This window comes from Procambarus clarkii, chromosome 55 (genome assembly GCF_040958095.1).
Source record: "Procambarus clarkii isolate CNS0578487 chromosome 55, FALCON_Pclarkii_2.0, whole genome shotgun sequence".
Taxonomy (NCBI): Eukaryota; Metazoa; Arthropoda; class Malacostraca; order Decapoda; family Cambaridae; genus Procambarus; species Procambarus clarkii.
This window is the reverse complement of record NC_091204.1, coordinates 18,297,877-18,315,801: the sequence shown is the minus strand read 5'-3', so window position 1 is coordinate 18,315,801 and position 17,925 is coordinate 18,297,877. Positions and strand designations below refer to the sequence as shown.

The following is a 17,925-nucleotide window of genomic DNA, read 5'->3' as shown; positions in this document are numbered from 1 at the left end:
TCGCATTACTGAGGTGGGAGTGTGTTTGTATTTTTGGAGGGTGGAGACCACTCAGGCACTCACCACTGTCTACAACCCCTGACCAGAGACCACTCAAGCACTCACCACTGTCCACAACCCCTGACCAGAGACCACTCAGGCACTCACCACTGTCCACAACCCCTGACCAGAGACCACTCAAGCACTCACCACTGTCCACAACCCCTGACCAGAGACCACTCAAGCACTCACCACTGTCCACAACCCCTGACCAGAGACCACTCAGGCACTCACCACTGTCTACATCACATCACGTGAGCCTCTTGTCGTTCCCACAATTTGCAAACTTTTTCAGTCCAGGAATTTGGCGATTGTGCTCGCTGCTCGCTCCTGTCGCACGACACATGGCTCAATCATAAAGTCAGCAGAAAACCCTTCGCAAAAGGGCCAGCACTGTGGTTAAAATCTGCAGATGTTAGTTTGGTTTTCGAACTATCTTTAATGTGCATTTTTACTTGAGTTTTACAAGCTAATATGAAAAATGCAACACGGGCTATCAGAGACCAGAATATCTTTATGTATATTTCATATCTAATTGTCAGAATCGCAATACTAGACAGAGCCGAAGGTAAATACAGGTTGGCAAAGGCAACGATATACATTCCCTTCAGGATGAGGAGCGGTCGGTCAGGTACTGGTAACCAGTACCAGTACTGGGAGGGGGGGGGGGGGGGGAAGCTGGCCCTGCATTCTCATTGGTTGCTGGAACAGTAGATGTGTCTACTGAACCGGTCTGTCGGTCTGTTTTCTGCACTGTTTAGGCAGTGTTCTCCACAATGGGGCTATCGAAGTTGGTCTGCTTGCAATCATGTGAGGGGACGTTGGTTGGGTCGAAGAGCCCGACCAACGTCCTGTTGGTCGGGCTCTTCTTTTGCACACACGCACAAAGAAACGCACACACGCGAACCCAAGAAACAGTCCGTCGCAGCCGTCTCACTCCCAGGTACATATTTACTGCTAGGTGAACAGGGGCATGATAGTCTGATACGGTGATAGTATCCTGTTATTCCACAGACTTCTTCTGTCGATGAACTTGTGATTATGAATCCAAGTTAATTCCTTAAGTGCTCTGGGAGGAGCTCTTCCGCTAGTTCACGAGCAGTAATACACAGTTAGGAATGCCGGTTGAATTTTGCCTTTGACTCGCGGATACCTAATCACAGTCTTATCGGGACCATTGCTTAGTCCCTTTGGTCATCTATGAGGGAGGTTGACCACTTTCTTGGGTAGGTGGAGGGATTGGATGCGCCCATCTTCGATATTGGTTTAATGAGTGTCATTCTCTCTTAATTTTGGGCAGCTCTAAAAGTATGCACATTTGAGGAAATAGGTAAGCCTTGGGGGTAAGCCCAGGCTCTTTGTGGTGAGGAAGTACTAGCCATCACTGGCATCCAAATAGACTTTACTTTCTCCCATACACCTCAGGATGCTCTCTCTCTCTCTCTCTCTCTCTCTCTCTCTCTCTCTCTCTCTCTCTCTCTCTCTCTCTCTCTCTCTCTCTCTCTCTCTCATAATTATGACAGTGTTCGGCATCTCTCATAACAACAATTGAAGCAGCCAAGAATTTCATTTACAAGGAAATGGAATTTATCCTGTAAAATGGAATTCACGGCGTTCATTTAAGTATCAATTAATCAATAACGTTATTAATTAGTAATTTTACTCCTATAGGTGACTTTGTTAAACAAAAATTAAGTACTTTTATTAGTACAAAAAAGTATTGCAGATATCCTAATACTGACTATACTAATTCTTCAAATATATATATAATATATATATATATATATATATATATATATATATATATATATATATATATATATATATATATAAAACTCGGCTTCCTAACTGAGCCGCTTTAGTCAAATTAAAACAAATCAATTTTGTAAGCTTTGGAGCAATGAACATAGACCTAGAGAGTAATTTTGTCCACGCTTATACGCTTATGATAAGGCACAACCACTTTACATTCGACGCATATCAAGTTGTGAGAAAGGAACGGGTAATCGGTTATAATGTTGAACTAAATTTGAAGCTATATTCTCGATTTAATTATATTAATCTTTTAAGATGAATTAAGCTTTCGATGATAAAACTTGAAGTTGAGAAGGCGTCATTGCCCAAGGGAAGAAAGAGCCAAACCATTACGGCTATATAGCACCGGGAAGGGGTCAGGATAAGGATTTTGGATGGGACGAGGGGGGGGGGAGGAATGGTGCCCATCCATTTGAACGGTCGGGGATTGAACGCAGACCTAAATGAAGGGAGACCGTCGCTCTACCGTCCAGTCTAAGTCGTTGGCCAAATGTAACCACGTTTGGAGGAGGAGTTTCCTGGAGCATGGGAGGTGCGTCCACCGCTTCCAGTCTCTAATCCTTTACAAGGGGATCAAAGGTCAGGCAAAGAGGCTTCCCGGACAGACACGGGGATTACAGGGGTCGACTGCGCCACTCTCAGCGCTTCTCTCAACATTTGTGGCCGTCTCTCACCACGAGCGATTGACTGTAGAAACGTACAGAAGGGATACCATATACCTGGTTGATGCCTGGTTGATGGGGTTCTGGGAGTAGTTCTACTCCCCAAGCCCGGCCCGAGCGGCCCGCAGGCCCACATACCCACCACAGCCCGATTGGTCCGGCACTCCTTGGAGGAAATATGTAGCATATTGCTTCGTGGGTTTGTGTGTGTGTTTATCATTTCCTGCTGGAGACTTCAGTCACATTCTGAGAAGATATTTTCAGTGTATGTTACGAACAATGTAGGATCAAGCATGTCAATTAACGTGAGAGATATGACCGAGACATACTGAGAAAAATTACATTTACATGAACTATGTATATGCAGCAGAAAAATGAACAAAAACACATTTAGATATTACGTTGCATATTTTAATGCTGGGTTTTGTAAATAATGTTTTCAAAATCGCGAGAAAACATCAGTTTGACGCATTGAGTATATTATTTGTTGAAAAAACCCTGACTTAACTTTCATAGTTATGGGGAACTGCGGACGGTTAAACTAGAGTATGTGTTTAGTGGTCCTCGTTATGTTGTTGTTGTAGTGTTGTGATGGTGTTGTGTTGTGTTGTTGGGTGATATTGTATAGTTTTGTGTTGTCTAAATTGTGTTGCGTAGTGTAATGCTGTATGATTTAGTGGAGTGTTATGCAGTGCTGTGCTGCGTTATGTTATTTTGTGTTGTGCAGTGTTGTGTATTTCTGTGTTTTGTAGTGTTGTGTAGAGCTGTATAACCCACTGTAGTATTATGTAATGTTCACTGTATCATACTGCGAAGAATTATACGGTTAAAATTTGTTTGGTTGATACAAATGAAGTAATCGGAGGAATACAAAGAGATCCAACACAATTCAGTATGAACAGCTCTCTCGGTTTCAATCGGTTCGAACGAGACAATCACTGTAAGGTTTATGTGGAAGGAAACATACTGAGTGACTGACACAACAGCTGCTCCGGATATTGCCTAACGTTCACTCTGTATTGCTTTTAATGACTTAAACTGGTAGCGTGTTTCGCTTCATTGTTTTAACATTCGTTCTGTGCTTCGTAAGCTAAAGTCGTTATTTACAATTTAACTTGTTATTTAATAATATATTTAAATTAGTATAATTCAAATATATTTATAACTTAAGATTGTCATTCCAATGATAATTTAAAACGTAAACATTAAGATAATTGTTAATCTTGGCCTAGAAGACAGGTTCAATTTGTCTTGTAAATTGGTTTAATTCGATTTCCCATTAGTTACTTTTTGTATTAGTTATGGTTATAAAACGAAGAAGGTTTTAATCATTAACAAGTTGTGGTTTTAACATAAAGCATAATTTATATTTAATAAAATATATATAGATCCCCCAACAAAATTAATATATCTGAAACCTGGTTCCAAATTTTCCACTACAGTTGGACCAATAGACTGAGACTGTTTTTGTTTATTCTTGTAACTGGAATGACTATTTGCTAATGTTTCCGAATGATGCAAAATTCATGAAAACATCACGACAGACAATTACTGCAGAGTGCTGCATCAGGACGCAGGCGACGAGTCACAATAACGTGGCTGAAGTATGTTGACCAGACCACACACTAGAAAGTGAAGGTACGATGACGTTACGGTCCGTCCTGGACCATTCTCAAATCGATACTGGATCAGGACCATGACAGTCTGCTAGTACACAATACCCAGGAGTAAGGTGGAGGTACTGAGGGCTGGAGACAGGACTCAGACAGACGAAGTCACAAATACCTCTCCTCAATCAATACAAGAACGAGGACTTGAAGATATAACCCCCAAGTATCACTCGAGACACGAACTGGATTACTCCAACCACTTGGGCTGGACGGAAGAGCGACGATCTCGTATCATGCAGGTCGGCGTTCAATCCCCGACCGTCCGAGTAGTTGGGCATCATTCCTTTCCATATTATATATATATATCGTACCTAGTAGCCAGAACGCACTTCTCAGACTACTATGCAAGGCCCGATTTGCCTAATAAGCCAAGTTTTCATGAATTGTTTTTAGACTACCTAACCTAACCTAACTTTTTCGGCTACCTAACCTATAAAGATAGGTTAGGTAGGGTTGGTTAGGTTCGGTCATATATCTACGTTAATTTTAACTCCAATAAAAAAAATTGACCACATACATAATGAAATGGTTAGCTTTATCATTTCATAAAAAAAATTAGAGAAAATATATTAATTCAGGAAAATTTGGCTTATTAGGCAAATCGGGCCTTGCATAGTAGGCTGAGAAGTGCGTTCTGGCTACTAGGTACGACATATATATACATACATGTATCCGGGCTTGTGTGTGTACACATGTACAATTACGTCACTGCCAAACTCTGTCGAGTAAAAGTGATATTTTAACCAGAGTTGCACAACTGGACTTCCTAATCTTCCCTGATTAAAAGCAACGGAAAGTTTACTCTGCATTTTTGTCAAGGAGTTTGTCATCTAATAATGCTTATGGATGGCTTCCTCGTTAACATTATTACAGTTATTCAGGAAATAAATGACAGTGGACGAGACAGTCTAAACAATGAATATTCTTCATAATGCTTGTTTACGACCGCGTGTATAATGTATGCGTGAGTATGTCGTTTAAGGCAGCTGTGGCACGCCTGGAATTCTCATAGACACAAAGTCTTAAGGCCTCGGTAAATCCAACGTAAAATAATATAATTACACACAGAGATCACACTAACGTGATGAATCAAATGAACAAATCCACAAGGGCCGTGACGAGGATTCGAACCTGCGTCCGGGAACATCCCAGACACTGCCTTAATCGACTGAGCTACGACAGGGTAAAAGGGTTGAAATTGTGGATTTGTTCAAAGAATATAATTATTTGACCGTGATGCACCACATTTCGCAATGTATGAAGCCTTACTCCTGGCGCCAGATCATGATATTCATCCTGTTTATGTATGACTACAGTAAATATGAACAGAATGGTCTTAGTGTGTCTCCAGAATCCACGAACACCGTCCCTTCTGTGTAAAATGTAAGTTTTTTTTTTATATATTTTCGCAGAAAGGCCGTAAACCATATTGGCTACCGCATATTATGTATACAGTGTATGTATAGCAAGAAATATGCGCGTATACTACGAGGATAGCGAGAACGATGAGGCATTAAAACAACCTCGGTTATTTTCTATTAAATCCGAGGCAGTCATGCGGACTCGATATCAGACGGTTTCGGATACTATTATAGGGTAAACTCCCACGAATATACCAGTTTCCAAATGACCACGGAACTGAAGACAAGCTTGATATCTTGATATCTCTGGCTTGATATCTTGATATCTCTGGCTTGATAACTATTAACTTGCCAACTATATTTTATCTCTGTAGGATTGCCATAAAACTCGGTCAAACAAGTTCGTAATATACTGCTTGAAATATCAATAATTTCCCCGTTAAATCTGTAACTGTTTGCAAAAAAGTTTGTGTGTGAGGTTAGTCAAACCCTCTCCTCCTCCCCCCCCCCCGTCCCCCGTTACCCCTTTCCCACACGCCAAAGTCATCATTCATCAGGGCTCGTCAGAGATGATCAAAAGCATCACCCACAGTTGCCATGCTCTCGTCCCCTCCTCATCTTCTTCAGAGTGATGACAATGTATTACAGAACACAGTCATTCAGTGCACATGTTGGCATGATCAACAGAGGCTTGCTGTGATGTCGTGCCTCAGGTGAGATCGGTGTCACCGTTGGCGTTGGTTCTATAGTCGTGTCAGCGTTAATTCTATAGCCGTGTCAGCGTTGTTGACCAGACCACACACTAGAAGGTGAAGGGACGACGACGTTTCGGTTCGTCCTGGACCATTCTCAAGTCGATTGCGTTGGCGTTGGGTTTATAGTCGTAGAGGCGTTGGCGTGGGGATCTATCCATGTCACCCATACACTCAGGCTACTCATGCTTTCTTACTCATGAATCAATAACATTCCGGCTCCCGCAGGTTAAATGAGCAACACAAGTTTTTCACAATAACGTAATTAGTTTTTAGCAGTAACTACACTACGGCAACTTCAGCTATTCTCTAAACCTAACAGGAATAACACTGAAATAAACTTATGCAGTTCGTTAGCGCTTAGATTTATAATCCTTCCAGTGAGAGCCATGTGTGAGTACAATAATAATTTTCACATTCATGTTTGTATATAGTTACGCCGGACAGGGACACCTCTCTGCGCCTCTTTGAACAGCTTGGAATTAATGAAAATAACTATATACAGAGTATAACTCACAATGACGAGGCTGTGACACACAACCCACATATGTGAAGTAGTTACATATGTGTTTTAACATCCGACAGTTGTGTATGGAGAGAAAGCATTGATTGAATTCTTAAGCTTTTATTTAACAAAAGTTGTATTTTACAACTAAATATTTTACTCGTATTCCCATAGGTATTCGAATGTACTTCAGGTCTTCTGATTGCGGTCGGCTGATTTTCGTTTGGTGATAGTGCACCCATTTAGTGCAGTCTAATTGGCTTTCTCCAGTTCGTCAGGGAGTGTTTACCTCTCCTGACAGAGAATCTGTAATGTTGCTGAATAGTTGCTTTGACTCGAATTGTGCCAGTTTTAACTAACCTTCAGCAAGCTCTGATTGGCTCTGGTGCTCCTGTCTTATACCACTCAGACTGTAACTTGTAACAAGCGTAGCTCAGGTTGATAGTTGTAGAGTACACATGTTGTAGAAGGCAGGTACTGTAGTACTCACCTTGTACGTCGTGGAATACACCATACAGTAGTTGGAGCTATAGTACTTAAATTGTATCTTGGAGGTCACATTTTTAACAGGTAATTAGAAAGCTTTCTGAACTCCTCACCATGTAATGATGTACATGTTCACCTGGCAGTGGGTGGGTACCTGGGACTTAGACAGCTGCTACAGGCTGCTTCCTGGGAATATGTTTGTGACTGTGGGAGAGAGAACTATTTAGTAGATGTGATTCAGCACATTAAAGAAACGATAGTTAGAAAAGCGAAGTCCAAAGGTTAACAGTGCGATCTTTCAGGCACAAATAGTAAACACACACACACACACACACACACACACCACACACACACACACACACACACACACACACACACACACACACACACACACACACACACACACACACACACACACACACTACTGTCTCAACCACGGATATCAAAGTAATTCAGGTCTAATCAAGAGCCTCGTCTAAGACCAGGGTTTATACTTCAAAGGTGTTTTCTCGAAGTTTGGCTGGCAGCTCCTGCCCAGCCCTCCGAACTCTTAGTTGTCGCCGCTGGAGGCCGCTAGTTTATTGTGCACCCCATACTCATCCTGTGAGCTGTAGCGCAAAAATAAAAGGATTACAAATGGCACAAAATGTCTTCATCACACCTCAACGGCGATTATTAAATTTACAATTATATATATCTTGCACACATTATATTATAATGTCAGCCAGTTAGAGGTTGTTGCATTTCAATTGTTATATGTATTGAGAGTTAATCTTTAAACATAATCCAGTACCCGGTGCTGGTGACTGTGTAAGGAATATTATTTCGACAAATCCTTGATGGATAATAGAGCATGATATATATTATAAATGTACGTGTTTTCTGTTGGTTGTCATTCGTCAGAAACGGGTTTCACTTAGTGATTTAGACGTAAATTAGTAACCAAAATGCTATAATTTTAAAACTTTTGTGTGAGGGAACTTTAAAAACGCACAATAAAAGGATTAATAGAGAATATTGTTGTTGGTTATGAAAGTTTAGTGTTTATTCTCGTTTGCAATACAATGACGACTTTCAGGGTTTAATGATCACAAGAACCGTATCATATTTGTAATATATTCCACCTTGCAAAGATTTTTGCAACATGCAGAGAATAACAGTTTATCGGTTCCTTGCAATTAGTAAAGTTCTGAGAACAAATCAACAAGGCCCGTGATGAGGGTTCGAACCTACGTCTGAGAGGATCCCAGACACTGCCGTAATCGACTAGGCCACGACATCGTTAAAAAAATTGCAACCGGGAATTTCACTGCCCTCACTCTGAGGTTTCCTTAACTACTTCGGTGAGTTTTACCGTCATAAAAATAAATTCACACGCTGTATGAGAGACCGTAACTACAGCGTCAAAATTTAGGTGATTTGGAAAATACAAAAGCACGCTAATGCTGACGCTCTTCAGGACTAATGAGGATCGTATGTTGACCAAACCACATACTAGAAAGTGAACAGACGACGACGTTTCGCTCCGTCCTGGACCATTTTCAAGAGGATCGTATATCATTAGTTAAGCGGGTTGCTTAGGATCGAGCGCTTTTGGTTAGGGAAAAACCACTTGAAATTTGAGGCTTGTTGAGTGGTGTTGACAGGCTGACAATAAACGTTTGTGTCATTGCCAAGCGCGTTAAAGTCACCGTTCCCGTCACTGAGCACGGAAAATGACAGGTCTGTTGCGTTATTGTACGGCCGAAGTAGCACGAGATATTCCGTGCATTGACGAAAAGTTGGCTCCTAACTATTTACAAACTGTAAATCTGCTGCTACGGATTGAGGAAACAGTGTGTTTCTACAACCATTTGGGCTGGACGGTCTTGCTTCATGCAGGTCGGCGTTCAATACCCAACCGTCCAAGTGGTTGGACATCATTCCTTTCCCCCCCTCCGTCCCATCCCAAATCCTTATCCTGACCCCTTCCAAGTGCTATATAGTCGTAATGGCTTGGCGCTTTGCTCCTGATAGTTTATCATTCGTCAATTCTAACAACTTCTTACCAGCGAGAGAGAAGCCAGAGGTGTAGTACGAACGTTCTATCAAAGAAGTAACTGTCTCGCGTGTGTTCGTTCGCATGGCCTTCCTGGCTTATCATCCCACTTGGTGTATGTATAAAGTAAAGGATGTGTGACTTTCCAGGCAACTTACAGCCCCGCTCCTGTGCCAGGGCTCACCATAGCCCGTGCTACTTGGAACTTTTGGGTCTTAGTAACTGAATGTAAAACAACAACAACAACAGACTTTCTAGGATATTGGTCATACAAAATTGTTTATAGTTTGTTCTTATAACGCTGGACACTTGATGAGGTTGTGAGTTCACTGTGTGACCTGTCGTGGCCGGCGTTCTGTGCCACTGTGAACGCACACAGTAACACAGGAGTTTGTGTTTGCAAAGAAGAAGCGTTTTAAAACGTTAAAACGCTTCGTATATTGGCGTCGTGTTTACTAGCCATGACCTCTTGCTGCTTGGGCTGAACTCCGGTAACTCGAGCATAATGTTAGGGGTTTCATAGCCATTTATTGCCTGCCTTGCTGTTTTTATAGCGCAGTTTGATATCATTATTACCTCTTCATCCAGTCAAAACTGCAGAAGAAACTCATTTTAGGATAATATGTATATAATGACGGAATTACTCGATCATATTTATAATCTGCTGGTGGAACCTTAGGCCATTCCCAGGTGTGTGTGTGTGTATTTACTATTTGTATCTGCAGAATAGAGCTATTAGCTCTTGGACCCGACTTTCTAACCAATTTATTTTTCCTCTATTATGTCTACTACATATATTTATCTTACACACTCACGCGCGCACACATCTCCAGGAAGCAGCCCGTAGCAGCTGTCTAACTTCTAGGTACCTATTTACTGCTAGGTGAACAGGCTATCAGGGTGAAAGAAACACTGTACATTTGTGTCTGCCTCGGGCAGGAATCGAACCCGGACCCTTGTGACTACGACCCCCGAGCGCTGTCCACTAAGCCGCGAGGCCCCTAGGTGTGTAATTACCTAAGTGTAGTTACAGGATGAGAGCTACGTTCGTGGTGTCCCGTCTTTCCAGCACTCTGTCTTATAACGCTTTGAAACTACTGTGTGTGTGTGTGTGGTGTACTTGCCTATCAGTGTCTCCTGAAGAGTGAGATCTAGCTCTTTATTCCCCGTCATCTAGCCTTTTACCTGTTGCGTTTCAACTTAACCACTCTTACGCATTCAACTCTTAAGTCCCTCTTGACTAATACATGACACCTTATACACATCTCTAAGGTTTTGAGTATATAGTATGCGGTGTGAGGCAGGAGGTACGAGGAATAAAGTGTGTGATATAGGCCCCGGTATATGTGGTGGGCAGAAAAGAGATGATAGTGGAGATGACCTCCTGTGTTTCACAAGTGTAATATACGACTCTCACGGGTCACGGTGAATCCAACACGACCGTTCCTTTGATCTTTACTTAGCAGCAAAAAACGTAATCATCTCGATGCAATGAATCTGTAAAAAATAGTTTAATTAGAGCGTAGGTTTGGTAGTGGACCATTATTATGCCTTTTGCGTTACGCTGTGTGTTGCATGTTAGCCTTTAGAGTCAAAACTGTCTTGTGTGTTTGCCAGCAGACATATTTATTGACGTCTCGTCCTCGTATGCCCTTCACCAGAAATATCTCAGTTGCGTGTAATTAGTAGCAGGCATCCATCAGTCAGAGGAGACTATGGAGTTGCGCTCTGGCTGTCTAAATGGAGTGGCCTCTCCAAGGCACAAAGCTAGGGTAGATTGATATGGAGAAGCTGTTACCCATGCAGCAGGTCTCCCCTCTCCACGGCGCCGAAAGTCTCCAATGGAAAGGCAAACGCCAATACAATTGGTTCCAGTGCCGTCGCAGGAACTGTCAGAACTATAGCTTGATTAAATAAACAAATACTGTACTTACTTAGTAATGACTGTAATCTGATCCTCATTATCTTTTATAATAATTATTATTGTATAATACGTAATAACGTTTCAGTCCCTTGGATCGTCAAAGTTTTGATCTCGTGCCTGACAAATACGGCACAGTCACCAGTAGTAGTAGTAGTAGTAGTAGTAGGCATCCATCAGTCTCAGACTATGGAGTTGCGCTCTGGTTGTCGCTCTGGTTGTCGGAACAGTCACCAATAGATAGCAATAGACCTCAAATCTATTCTAGCTCTGGGAGTGTTTAGAGGCTGGTATATCAAGTGGTGGTTTGATTTGCAAGATATTTCTTAAGTTTTGCGAAGGCTGGAAGATCTGCTGGACGGTCACATCAAGGATCCATCGGTTTTGTAAGACACGTTTCTGTAGTGACACTGTGTCTCATTGCTCGGCTTTCCTCAACAACAGGTGATGGGTAGACAATGTTGATGTGAAGCTTCATGAGGTATCACAGTGGGTGCCAACTTTTTCACCCACCGTGTATTCATATTGACTTTCCCCTCGAATCCCAGGTCTTTGAAAGGTCTGTCAACTCAGGTGTGGAAACTCGTTTTTCCCAGTTTCGTCTCTCAGTTGAAAGATATATGTAACAAGAGTGTGCAATTAAATAAATAGCATGATTAACAAAACTTGTTAAATGACAATGTTGATATTGCTTTCTTGATACTAAGTTTCGAATTTCAGGTTCAATGACGGACAGTTTTAAGCGGAGGTGAGGTTCCACATTCATCCTTTTCTTGCATTTATATTATACAGCTGGGAGAGTCCACCCACATAAATAAGTAGTTGGGAATGGCATTAAATATCTCGGTGGAAGGATTCGACGAGTTGTACTAAATGAACTTTACATAAGTGAGGTGACTAAAAATACTTGTTTTTATTTCATTTGCACATTAGTCTTTTACATTTGTTTACTTCCAAATGAAATGGCTATCTTATCTACTTGTTGTTATCAGGAGTTGATAATATTATAGCCAAGAACGAAGACACGATAAATGTTGATTATGTTCAGTCTTCTGTCGAGTAATCACACATTTTACGCTGGAACATCTCAGAAATATTGAGCTTAAGCTTCCGGATCCCCTGTAATACCTTCATGGACCACCAGGCTCCAGAGACCTCCCCCCCCCCCCCCCACCCTCTCCAAGTTTGTGAACCCCTGGTTTAGTGGGGCCAGTATCATCTTGGAGTGAACAGAACAGGGAACGTTTGAACAAAGGGCCCTGATGAGGGTTCGAACTTACGGCCGGGATGATCCCAGACGCGTAGGAAACGTTTCTCTGCCACCTTTGTGGGAACATCGTTTGTAAAACAGGAGTTGCCGTGTTGAAGACAAACAAGTCTTCCAGAACCAATAAAAGGAGGTTTAAGAAGCATAAACTCTTCGTAGAAGCAGTTAGGCACTATCATCAATGAGAACATTCGGGTTGGAGTATAATGATTCATGGTGACACAATCCTCATCAATCAGACGTAATATTCTTATATGTTAGTAGCAAGTTAATTTTAGCAGATCTTAGACCTTCCTTGATTGGATCTTATCGTGTTCCAGAAATTGTTTTGAAGCAGTATTTCATGTCGGTTATCATTATTTCACTCCCCGCTATCCTCACACTCTGACTAGCCGCTGCTATCTTCACACACTCCCTGCTATCCTCACACACTCGCCGCTTCCTCACACACTCATTTAGATTTAGATTATTTATTCAGGTAAAGCTACATACATTGAAGACGAGTTACAAACATAATGTTGGAATTTAAAGATAGATTTAGTACATACAATACCTAAAGCCACTAGTACGCATAGCGTTTCGGGCAAGAAACATTTTGTATATCCACCTTCTTCGAGACTTTGCGCAAGAGATCTGTCTCTTCACCATGACCCGGTCCTCAGACTGGAGTACGAGCGTTGGGACGGATGGAGTGACGCCAGCCGCAGGACGCAGACGGCGGCGATGACGGAGGTGCTGACGGGGCTGGAGGCGGCCACCAACTACAGCGTGCGGGTGCGGGCGTACACGGGCGTGGGCGACGGGCCCTGGTCGCCGCCCACACTCTGTACCACCGAGGAAGACGGTATGTAACCCCTCTTCTCTGTCCAGGCTTGTGATTACGTGTGACGGTATGTGATGTTCTTTTTGGTGGGAGTCAGTTGTTTGTGGTGAGAGGCACTTGTTTGTGGGTGAGAGGCAGTTGTTTGAGGTGGGTGGTGAGAGGTAGTTGTTTGTGCTGGGAGGCAGTTGTTTGGTGGTGAGAGGCACTTGATGTGCTGGGAGGCAGTTGTTTGTGCTGGGAGGCAGTTGTTTGTGTTGGGAGGCAGTTGTTTGTGCTGGGAGGCAGTTGTTTGTGTTGGGAGGCAGTTGTTTGTGCTGGGAGGCAGTTGTTTGGTGGTGAGAGGCACTTGATGTGCTGGGAGGCAGTTGTTTGTGCTGGGAGGCAGTTGTTTGTGCTGGGAGGCAGTTGTTTGTGCTGGGAGGCAGTTGTTTGTGCTGGGAGGCAGTTGTTTGTGCTGGGAGGCAGTTGTTTGTGGTGAGAGGCAGTTGTTTAACATGGGAGAGAGAGAGAGAGAGAGAGAGAGAGAGAGAGAGAAAGAAAGAGGAGGGACTGAGTGAGCAGAGAGAGATGTAAACATGTGTTAAGAGACAGCAGTTATTGCTCTGTCAAACATGACAGAATTGATGGCATGTTCCGTACAGTTCCCGGACGACCTGGAAGCGTTCGAGGCGTGGTGTCGGGCCCCGGAGCCTTCATCGTGTCCTGGGCGCCGCCGGCCAGGCCAGGGGGACGCATCGTGTCGTACGCCGTGACCTGGCGCGTGGTGGAGACGCGCATGGGCGGAGGGCGTGGGCGTGAGGGCGTAGTGACCGTGGCGGGCACCGTCACCTGGGTGCAGGTGAGTAAAGTCACTTTTACTCCTATCTCATGAGGTGAGTTTACACATGGTTGATGAATACATTCGTGGTTTATGTATACATTCGTGGTTTATGTATACATTCGTGGTTGTTATTCACTTAAATTATTGCTTCAAACTAATATTATTTTTGAGACGAAACAATATTTTTTGAGCGTGAGGTTGTGCAGTGTGAGGTTGTGAGGTTGTGCAGCGTGAGGTTGTGCAGCGTGAGGTTGTGCAGCGTGAGGTTGTGCAGCGTGAGGTTGTGCAGCGTGAGGTTGTGCAGCGTGAGGTTGTGCAGCGTGAGGTTGTGCAGCGTGAGGTTGTGCAGCGTGAGGTTGTGCAGTAATACATTGTTGTTCCTGGCGCAGGTTGACAACGTATTGGGGAGCCTGGTGGAGGTGGAGGTGGTGGCGGCGACACGGGTGGGTGAGGGGCCTCCAGGAGCGGCCCGGGTCACCCTCACCAACACCGTGCCTGCTGCTATATACTCCACCTCCGCCTTCGTCAGGGCGGAGCGTGGCCGTGACGTGACGCTGCCGTGTGGCCACGTGGGCCACCCGCGGCCGCAGCTGGTGTGGACGTACCAGGGGCGGCAGGTGGGTGGGGAACGACGCCTGGTGAAGGGCGACGGTGGCCTGGTGGTGCAGGAGGCGCAGCGTCAGGACTCGGGCAACTACACGTGCACTGCCACTAACACGCACGGCGTCGACCACATCACGTACTCCCTCACAATCCTGGGTACGTGCACGAGATATTCTGGATACCCCGATGAGTCTCGAATTCTCTGCCTCATCCTTCATTCAGTTCCTCAGAAAACATGTTATCTAAGACTCCTTAATCTCCTGAACATTCATTCTCTCCAGTTCTCCATATAAGTAAAGTCGTTTCACCCTTTCTAGATCATCTTGTCCAGCTTTTTTCTATGAACCTTGTTCCTTAGCGTTTCCTCGGCCTCTAGTGGTTGCTTATCTACGTGACGAAACTCATTTAAGTAAACATCTCATGTTGTAAGAGATGTTTAGTAAGATCTAAACATCCTCCTTGTAAGACTCCAGCGTCTGTTATCTTAGTCGGTAATTTGATCCCTAAATCAATAACCTTATTTAATAAGCAATGTTTTCCCGGGTTCATATGGCTTGAAACTTTTTCAGTTTGTATCTATTGTTATAGTCTGTTTTGTACTGATATATTATACACGTCAATAATACGCCCTTTCATATGCCTTTTCAGCTATTTGCATACCTCAGTCATATCATTCCTTACTCTTCACCATTCTTTAGAGAAGAATAACAATGTTTTGGCCATCTCTCTTTATAAAGTTTAACATTATTTTCAGGTTCAAGAGATTTTTGAACTTGAAGTAACACTTTTTCTGTCACTTGGTCACTAAACAAGTTTCACATTCGCTCTTGTCTTCACCGAAGATACTGATGCACTTCGGAGGAAAATTCGGCTGATTATAGAGGATCTTGAACCTCATATCTAATCTTCAACCCTTAGTCTCACACTGTTCAAATGTTCCCCTTCCCTTCTACTGCCATCTCTCAGACCTGTGAAACAGCCATCAACCTCGTATCTCTTCCCACACACACACACACACACACACACACACACACACACACACACACACACACACACACACACACACACACACACACACACACCTTTGACCTGCTCTCTTGCAAAAGCAAGCAACTTCGCTGTTGTTGCAAGCTATTGAAAAATCAAACCTTGCATGATGTGTGTGTTTCTCGTCAGTGCCGCCGTCATCCCCGCTGGTGTTGGCATCGTCGTCGTCGGAGCGGAGTGTCCAGGTCCAGTGGAAACAGGGCGACACTGGGGGCGCCCCCGTCACCGGCTACACACTCTACTACAGGAAGGACCACGGCGCCTGGACCCAGCTCAACGTTCACCGACACGCCCACTCACACGCCCTCCAGGTAAGGCAGACATCCCAGCCACCATGCCCGCTCACACGCCCTCCAGGTAAGGCAGACATCTCAGCCACCATGCCCGCTCACACGCCCTCCAGGTAAGGCAGACATCTCAGCCACCATGCCCGCTCACACGCCCTTCAGGTAAGGCAGACATCCCAGCCACCATGCCCACTCACACGCCCTCCAGGTAAGGCAGACATCCCAGCCACCATGCCCGCTCACACGCCCTCCAGGTAAGGCAGACATCTCAGCCACCATGCCCGCTCACACGCCCTCCAGGTAAGGCAGACATCCCAGCCACCATGCCCGCTCACACGCCCTCCAGGTAAGGCAGACATCCCAGCCACCATGCCCGCTCACACGCCCTCCAGGTAAGGCAGACATCCCAGCCACCATGCCCGCTCACACGCCCTCCAGGTAAGGCAGACATCCCAGCCACCATGCCCGCTCACACGCCCTCCAGGTAAGGCAGACATCCCAGCCACCATGCCCGCTCACACGCCCTCCAGGTAAGGCAGACATCTCAGCCACCATGCCCGCTCACACGCCCTCCAGGTAAGGCAGACATCCCAGCCACCATGCCCGCTCACACGCCCTCCAGGTGATATTTGTAGAAAATAGTCTCCACGTATTTCAGTTTCCGTTATATTTGTTTGTTTTACACGCAAGCCCCGTCCGTTGGTAGACGCGCGTCTCGTCCGTTAGTAGACGCGCGTCTCGTCCATTGGTAGACGTACGACCTCGTCCGTTCGTGTTGGTCTAAACTGAACGCGGCGATATCTACCTATCATGATCTTCACACGTAATTCCAGTTTAGCCTGCAACGCTAAATTTTAACAGGATGCATTATAGGACCTCGCTTCTAACCCTATTACAGTCTCAAACCCAGGATTTAAGGACCGACACCTCTGGCAAATTTCAAAACCTTATAGACCTTAACATCTATAGTTTTTCATTCCCCCATAAATATTATATACTGGTTTTACGCCTCCTTGTGATGATTGCTTGCATGAAAGCAATTTTTACCACGACACATGTGTATATATCGCCTTTTTATTTCATCTGACTTTGCGCCCTGGAGAAGGCAGTCCAGACAGACATCCAGAGCGCAACTCCATAGTCTCCTGTGACTGATGGATGCCTGCTATGTGCATTGGGAGTGTTCTACCGCCTCACAGTACAGAGTTACGATGATATACCATCTTCATCTTCCCTACCCTTCTCCTCTACGTCTGTTAATTCTTCCTGAAGGTGCAACACCTTCAGGATATGCCTCTTCTGAATCGCCTTGACAGGTGCTGATGGATCTCCTCCACACATAGGTCACCATGTTAAATGATAGTAATATATTATAAACTGCCTTCATACTTTTTCGCAGAACAGACTTTAACAAATTATATTTCAGTTAGAATTTTCGTAATGCTGAGTTCTATATAGGCGTCTATCCAATTACAACAAATGTTCGTAAATTAATTTGAAAGTTTATATGGTATTTTCCCCTTATATTTTGGATCGTGGGAATTAGTTGTCAATCAGGCGTTCAAATGCAGAACATTCGTGTACATGCAATTTGTTCCATGACGCAAAACATTACTTCAGCTTCAGATCTGCTCGTGTGTGTGTGTGTGTGTGTGTGTGTACTCACCTAATTGTGCTTGCGGGGGTTGAGCTCTGGCTCTTTGGTCCCGCCTCTCAACCGTTAATCAACTGACGGACAGATCCCTGAGCTACTGGGCTCTATCATATTTACATTTGAAACTCTATATGAAGTCAGCCTCCACCACATCACTGCCTAATGCATTCCACTT

At 44.2% G+C, this 17,925-nt stretch overlaps 1 protein-coding gene across 1 annotated transcript in view; it reads left to right on the top strand.

Annotated features, from left to right (window-relative positions):
- Positions 1 to 17,925, top strand: part of LOC123755430 (cell adhesion molecule Dscam2) — a 338,869-nt gene that overhangs the window by 272,976 nt on the left and 47,968 nt on the right. The window contains exons 22-25 of the mRNA XM_069305526.1: positions 13,179 to 13,360; positions 13,981 to 14,177; positions 14,549 to 14,918; positions 15,939 to 16,120. Coding sequence (XP_069161627.1) covers positions 13,179 to 13,360; positions 13,981 to 14,177; positions 14,549 to 14,918; positions 15,939 to 16,120 — 931 coding nt within the window. The remainder of the gene's footprint in view (positions 1 to 13,178; positions 13,361 to 13,980; positions 14,178 to 14,548; positions 14,919 to 15,938; positions 16,121 to 17,925) is intronic.